At 39.7% G+C, this 7,998-nt stretch overlaps 1 protein-coding gene across 4 annotated transcripts in view; it reads right to left on the reverse strand.

Moving 5' to 3' along the window:
- The window catches only part of Ppp1r13b (protein phosphatase 1 regulatory subunit 13B), a 78,813-nt gene that overhangs the window by 28,852 nt on the left and 41,963 nt on the right, over nt 1-7,998 (reverse strand). For all 4 annotated transcript variants that reach the window (XM_026781401.1, XM_026781413.1, XM_005343597.3 and 1 more), the window contains 2 exons: nt 6,041-6,160; nt 3,187-3,263 (listed from right to left, as the gene is read on the reverse strand). In XM_026781401.1, coding sequence (XP_026637202.1) covers nt 3,187-3,263; nt 6,041-6,160 — 197 coding nt within the window. The remainder of the gene's footprint in view (nt 1-3,186; nt 3,264-6,040; nt 6,161-7,998) is intronic.

Raw genomic sequence — 7,998 nt, forward strand, 5'->3', positions numbered from 1 at the left:
AAAAAAAAAGAAAAGGGGTTATTTTTTATTCAGTTTTCAGAGTTCTTTATATATTCTGTAGACAAATTAAGCGTATGATTCTCAAGTATTTCCTTCCAGACTTTGTTTCCTTTTTTCTTAATAAATATTAAGACAACTTGATATATACTAAGAAATCAAACACATAGGGCTGAAGCCAAATTCATTGGCTGAAAGATGTCTCTCATTAAAGGATGCAGAACACAACACACAGCAAAGGAGAACAAAACACAACCAGTATCCCATCGAGGTCCAAAAGAAAAGAGGAGAAAAATAAAATACATAGAGAACTTTCTAGTATTATATATAGATGCTAATTCTCAGAATCAGTGAGTCTGACAAAGTCAAAATAAATTTATACAGCCTTACTCATAAATTGAGGATTATTTATTCCTAGATTCTTTAAATCTCAAATACCACTAAATGAAAGAGATTTCTGATTTCCTATAACACACAACACAAAGCAGGTCTAAGAGGAGCATACAGCACCTGTGCAAAAACAGCAAGGGACAATATGGCATCTGAGACAAGCCTGAGACAGAAGTGACCTTGGATGGGCATCCCAGTCACATCACAGAGTTGTCACAGGGACTTGTGACATGAACTGCTGGCAAGGGGATGAAATAACAGGCTTCTACACAAGGTAGACTAAACAAAAGCTTTTTAGAAGCAGTAAATCCTGGCCTTCCCCTGCCCTCCACATCCCTGCTACAGTAGCTAAAGTCTAGAATTTTTTTCTAGGTAACTATTTATCTGACAAGCATAGCTGAGTACGTTGTACCACATGAAAAGTGAAGATTGAGAGACCACATTAGTAGTTACTTCCAAAAGTCAGTCTTTTTTTTTTTTTTTTCGAGACAGGGCTTCTCTGTGGCTTTGGAGCCCGTCCTGGAACTAGCTCTGTAGACCAGGCTAGTCTTGAACTCACAGAGATCCGCCTGCCTCTGCCTCCCGAGTGCTGGGATTAAAGGCGTGCGCCACCATCGCCCGGCTCCAAAAGTCAGTCTTAACATTTGTATTCAAGTGATCAAAAGCATCAGGACAAGTTAGCTGGTGAAAGGCTAGTGTTTTTATCAAATGGTGCTGGAAGAACTGGAGGTAGGTGTGTAGGTGTGTGTGTGTGTCTATGTGTGTATCTGTGTGCAAAAAAATGAATTTGGATTTCTACTTTATAACACACACAAAATCAACTCAAAGTAGACCATAGACCTAAATATGGGTTAAACCTGTAACATTTAGAAGAAATGAGGTGGAATCTACTGGCCTTGGCAGCATGCTGGACATATAGCAATAAAGCAGGAGCTGGTGTTCTTGACAAGGCTGGCTGAGTAGACAAGACAAAGGCTTCCAGGACTCTACCAAAGTTTTTGATGGACTGTGTCCTTTCAAAACAGTAAACATCTCAGTGAGCACTTCTACTGAATCAAAGAACCTAAGATCTTTGGAATTCCACACAGAGTCAGCCAAGTGTCTTTACAGAAGTCAAGCGACCGCCTAAACCAGACTGTCTGGTTGACCCGTAGTTTGTAGAGAGCAGAACCTCCCAAGCCCTTGCTTGAGCAGCTGCTAATGGGCATGACTCACATCAGTTCAACTTCCTGTTGTATCCCTCATGCTGCTGCTTGATATGCTTTTCTGGTTCCAGCTCACAAGGCAGAACATTTACTATGCAACTGTTCTATCCAGGACAGACACAGAAGTAATAGGGAAAATATTTTTAACATCTTGTTAATTTTAAAATGCATGTAAAAGTGCTTTGGAGACAATAAAGTGCTTTACAAGGCAATGCATTAGAGGATTAAATGCCAGGTGTGTATGCTATAAAAGATACTAAAACATCTTTGATGTGATGCTGTTGGCAGCTGGTCCTCGAGACTGGATCTCAGGCTCCCTCTAATTACAAGCTCTTATAGAAGGTAAAAACATACTTTAAAAAAAGGTTTATTTGATGTGTCTGAGTGTTTTGTCTGCCTCTACGCCTGTGTACCTACATGAATGCAGTTATCTCAGACGTCATAAGGGGGTGTCAGATCCCCTGGAACTGGAGTTACAGCTGGTTGTAACCCTCCACGTGGGTGCTGGGAACTGAATCCAGGTCATCTGAAGGAAAAGACTGTGCGTTCCTCTACTGAGTCATCTCTCCAGCCCCATAAACACACTTTAAATTTTAGTCTCAGGTCTAAATTTTGTTGCTCTTAACATTAACAATTTTATCAAGGAAGAAAAAAGATCAGAGACCTATCAAAACTAGCCTTCTTCCTTTACAATATGTAAGAATATTGCTGAGCATCCATCTATCGTTCATCCTCCTCAGCTTTACTATACCTCTACTCAACATATTTATGTCACCACGCCTGCAGTTCAGGTAATGGGAAATCTTAGAACTCAAAAGGAGCTTGGAAGGTGGACTTCTGTGTTTACTGACCAGATAGCCCAGCATACCTGGAAAGTTACAGGCCAGTTAGATCCCAGGTTAAAACAACAAGGTGTACAGGTCCTGAGACAATACTGCAGTTGTCCTCTGGCTTCTACAACAGGGGTTCTCAACCTTCTTAATGCTGCGACCTTTAATACAGTTCCTTATTTTATGGTGACCCCCAACATAACTATAATTTTGCTACCGTTATGAATCATAATGTAAGAATCTATATGAGACCCACGGGTTGAGAACCACTGCTCTGCAGACTGACAGACTCAGGTACACATGCTTACACATGCTCACTAATACAAGTACACCTGTATGGACAAGTACTCTATCATACCAAAAAAAATCAATTTATGCTGTGGGACAATGATCTCGTACCCTGTAAAGATTTATTAGTTGTATTTTAATAAAACGCCGATTGGCCAGCAGCCAGGCAGGAAGTAGAGGCGGGGCGATCAGAACAGGAGAATTCTGGGAAGAGGAAAGGCACTGTCTGCATTTGTGACTCAGATGCAGAAGAAGCAAGATGAGAATGCATTGCTGATAAAAGGTATCAAGCCACGTGGCTAAAATAGACAATAACAATGGGCTAATTTAAGATGTAAGAATTAGTTAATAATAAGCCTAAGCTAATAGGGCAACCAGTTTATAATTAATGTAGACCTCTGTGTTTCTTTGGGACTGAACTGTGGAATTGGGCAGGACAGAAATCTCAAGCAACAAATTTAGTTCACATGACTTACCCCATTTTCTGTGCGTTTTTCTCCAGGTACATTTATTACATTTCTTTGAGTTCTCTGCTCTTGAGTCTGACGGCCACCTAAAGAGATGAGAAGATCAAGCTTACTGATATAGTTCATCCAAACTCTTAACTGGATTTAGGAACACCTTGAAAATACCCATGTGTGCCTATGAAGGGGGCTTCCAAAAAGGTGGGAAGGCCCACCCTAAATGTGTGTACCACTGGGCCATGGGCTTGGGTTCTGGACTGAATAAAAAGAGGTAGAGAGATCATGTTCTGTGTCCTGCCATCACAGCCAGGCAGAGCAGTCTTCCAACCACGTCTATTTAAACTGTAAACCAAAGGAAACTTTGCCAGCTATTTTTTTCCTAGATTTTTTTATATTTTTCATACATGAGTACTGAACTTAATTATTTCCAGTTTTTAAAAAACTTTATTATTATCATCATTATTATTGTTTTTGAGGCAAGGTCTTGCTATTGAGCCAGGAACTTTCTTGCAGACTCACAGAGATCCTCCTGTATGTGTCATCACACCCAACTCTTTATTTTTAGTTGTATATATATGTGTCTGTGTGTGGGTTTATGCACATAAGGACAGTACTCAGAGAGGCCCTAAGAGGGCACTGGATGCCCTGGAACTGGAGTTACATACTGTTGTTAGCTGGGTGCTAGGAACTGAACTCAGGGCTTCTGTAAAGGCAGTATGTGCTGTTAACCACTAAGGTGTCTTTCTAGCTCTCAAAAGATCTTTGTCTTTTAACTTTTTTAATTATTTATTTGTGTGTGTGTGTGCGTGCGTGTGTGTCACAGAGGCCAGAAGAGGGTATTTGATCCCCTGGAGCTGGAGTTTCTAATAGTTGTGAGCCACCTGATATTCACGCTAGGAACTGAACTCAGGTCTTCTGGAAGAGGAACAAGCACTGCTGAGCCATCTCTTTGGCTCTTATCTGTTTTTTTTTCCCCCACAGAAATGAAAAAAATATTAACGAATATAATTACCAATGCTTCAACTTTTTCACTTATTTGCATATTTATTGAGCATAAATGTAAAATACCAAAGACTTAGTACAGTTAAGAATGTTCTGCAATCAGTTTTTTGTTTGTTCGATTTTATTTTTTGAGACAGGCTTTCTTTCTCTGTGTAACTCTAGCTGTCCTGGAACTTGCTCTGTAGACCAAGCTGGCCTCAAACTCACAGAGATCTGCCTGCCTCTGCCTCCTGAGGTCTGGGATTAAAGGCGTGCGCCACCACTGCCCAGTGCAGTGCACAATCAATCTTTTCATGTGTTGCTGCTCACTCTCTCTCACTCACTCTCTCTCACACACACACCATAATCTATCTCAAACATGAAATTTAGAATCAAGTGTCTGTGTCAGGATCTGAGAGCTCGTTGGTGGCCCAAAAGAAGGCCTGCTACAGGTCTGCAATTAACAACACCCCCTGCCTGTTCCCTTCTGCCCAGGCTAACATGCCCAGCTTTTCACAAGTCCTTCCTAAGCTGTTTCACACAAAGAAACCATTAGTATAATATAGTCACTCTTGTCTGAGTCACACCAAAGGCAGTTCCAGTATGGTATGGACACTGCTAGGCAACCAGCTTCTAGGCAACTGGACACATTTCTAGGCCAGGACACAGAATTTCTTCTGTATCAGAGCTGCAGAGCCCTCCACCACACAGATATCCTGTATTTCACGGTCCCACTTCTTTATGGGCACTTATAGTGCTCCCACCAGCAGGAGCTGATGAGCCACACTGTGGGCCCCTTATTTTGTATAGGTGCAGTAACAGACTGAATGTAGACCTTCTACAAGAACTGATGGGTTAAAAGGCTTTGTGCTTTTATATTTAAGATTTATTCATTTAATGTGTGTTTTGCCTGCATGGATGTGCTATATGTGCTTCATGCCTAAGGAGGTCAGAAGGTGTCATCAGATCCCCTTGAACTGGAGTTAAGAGATAGTTATAAACCAAAACCACTATCTGGGTGCTCAGAATCAAACTCAGGTTCCCTGCAAGAACAGCCAGTGCTCTTAACTGGTAAAAACCATTTCTTTCTGGCCCAGTTTTATGCTTTTATTTATGTATATATGTTTGTATGCATTTATGTATATATGTTTGTATGTATGTACATATTTATTTATATTGAGACAGGGTCTCTTGCTTTTCTATCAAACACTTTTTTTCTTATAAAATTCTAAGACTTCTTACATGGAAATAAAAATATACCCACCATGTGAGTTATCCATGTAGTCAGGATGCTTACAGGCCATCAGTTCTTCTTTTTCTTTCTTTTTTCTTGTTTATTTTTAAAACTGGAACTGACTATGTAGCATTGACTGGCCTGGAGCTCAGAGATCTATCTGTCTCTGCCTCCTGAATGCTGAGATTAAAGGTGTGTACCATCATGCCTGGCTTTGTTTTTGTTTTAAATAGCATACTTACTGGTCTTGTCTTTGGTAGTATGATGTTACACTGAGAAAGGCTTGTTCCACTCTAAAATCAGAATTTTTCTCATAGCCTTTTCCCTTATTATTTTAAGGTTTAATTTTAAATTCTTGATGTTTGGCCTATGTGGTGTTTATTAGAATTAATCTCTTCACACGTTGCATGTTTACACATTATCGTATCTGAATGCATTATCTTACCAACTTGGTGTCCTGAAAGAAAGCAAGAGCCTGTGCCTATGGGTTGTAACATACTCATATCTGCAACTGCAGAGGTCAAAGGCACAAGAAATATACATTCTCTCTCCCGGCAATTTTGAGTGAAGGAAGAAAATGTGTGAATAATTTTTATAAAATTAACTAGTATGATAAAAGTTAATACGTGAATGAAGAAAACATTTATCTACCTTGTTCACTGCTCTCAGCTGGAGAGTCCTCATGTCGAAGAAAAAATTTCACTTCTTCCCTGCGAGGTCCCCACTTCTGCAGGTGCTCGTACATCATATGGTCATAGGGGATGGGGCGTTCTAGGAGAAAGACTACAGTTTACTCCAGAAACAATACAAGGACACTAGTCAAAGCAGGAATGCACAAACACACATACTGGAATCCAAGAACATTACAAGCACCATATTTTGTTAATGAACACAAGTAAAATGAATGAGAAATCAAAAACAATAAGGCAACATACAAACACAGTACTACATGTCAAAGTAAATTTCCAGTGTCCAATAGGGAACAATGAAAACATGTCTTTAAATTTAGTTACTTATTAAAAAGCAGTATACCTTGCATCCTTCAAAGAAATGAAACAAACTAGCCATATTATTTCATTTATTAAAATACTACACATGGTAATAGATGTCCAAAGGTTCACTACAGTTCCTGCAGAGGCAGCCAAATTATTATTAAGTGTTGATCTCTGCAAGTGCTGGTAGTTTAAATTCTATTTCAAATATTTTTTTAGAATATTAGATTGATTTATTTTATTGTAAGTGTTTTGCCTGAATGTATGTCCATGTACCACATATGTGCATGCCCTCAGAGGCCAGAAGAGGACCAGATCTGGAACTGAATTTACTGGCAGTTGTGATACACCATGTGAGTGCTGGGAATTGAACTGGCTCCTCTTGAAGAGCAGCCAGTAAGTACTCTTAACTGCTAAGCCACCTTTCCAGCCACTCAAATACTTTTTAAAAAAGCAAATCTTATTAACAGAATGTTCTTTTATTAATCCCTTGACTGGTAAATAACACTAACATTGCTGTTACATTTTCCTGTTTATAATGTGTTCTACTTCCCTTCTCTATAAGAGTATTAGAATTCTATAATAGTAATAGAAGTGCTATTTCAGGTACTTCTGAGACAACTAAAAAGCAAACAATAATAGAATCAATGAACACTTACTTCCTAAAAAACAAAGAACAAATATACATTTTTGGATCTTTAGATTTTAAATTTTTATTTATTTATTTACTTACTTAGAGACAAATCTCACCATGTAGCTTTGGCTGGCCTAAAAATTCACTATGTAAATCAGCCTCCCTCAACTTGAGTGGTGGTGGTGGTGGTGTTGGCAGTGCACACCTTTAATGACAGCACTCAGGAGGCAGGAGACAGGTTGATCTCTATAAGTTCAAGACCAGCCTGGTCTATAGATCAAGTTCCAGGACAGCCAAGGCTATACAGTGAAACCCTGTCTCAAAATACCAACGCCTGGCCCCCCAAAAATCCACCTGCCTCTGCCTTCTAAGTGCTTAGATTATTATTTCTGCTCTGCTGGAAACTGAACCTAGAGACTCACATATTCTAGACTACTACTGTGCCTGTGTGCATACATGTGTGTAGCCCAGAGCACAGCCTTGAGTGTCATTCTCTGTGCACTGGCTGTATTATTTTTGTTGTTGTTTTTATGAGATAGGGTCTCGATGATGATGATGATGATGATGATGATGATGATGATGATGATGATGATGATGATGAGATAAGGTTTCTACCTGGTCTAGAGCTTGCCCAATAGGCTAGGTTAATAAGCCAGTGAGCCAGGAACCTGTGTCCACCACCATGATCACAAACACAAACTATTATACCAGGAGCTGTCCATTTTTCTTTGTTTTGTTTTTTGTCTGTTTGAAACAGGGTCTCATTGTTTTCTTTCTATTGGAACAAACAGCCCTGGATGGCCCACCACTGTGTAGATAAGGATGGTCTTAAACCTACATCAATCTTCCTATATCTGCCTTCCTGCCATCTCTGCAATTCTAGGGCTGGGATTATAGGTATGCACCACCATGACTGGCTCTGAAGTTCTTGATATTCAGGTCACTAGTTCTAGGATGATTATGTGTACTGACAACCGACTCTT

This window comes from Microtus ochrogaster, chromosome 1, assembly GCF_000317375.1.
Source record: "Microtus ochrogaster isolate Prairie Vole_2 chromosome 1, MicOch1.0, whole genome shotgun sequence".
Lineage (NCBI taxonomy): Eukaryota > Metazoa > Chordata > Mammalia > Rodentia > Cricetidae > Microtus > Microtus ochrogaster.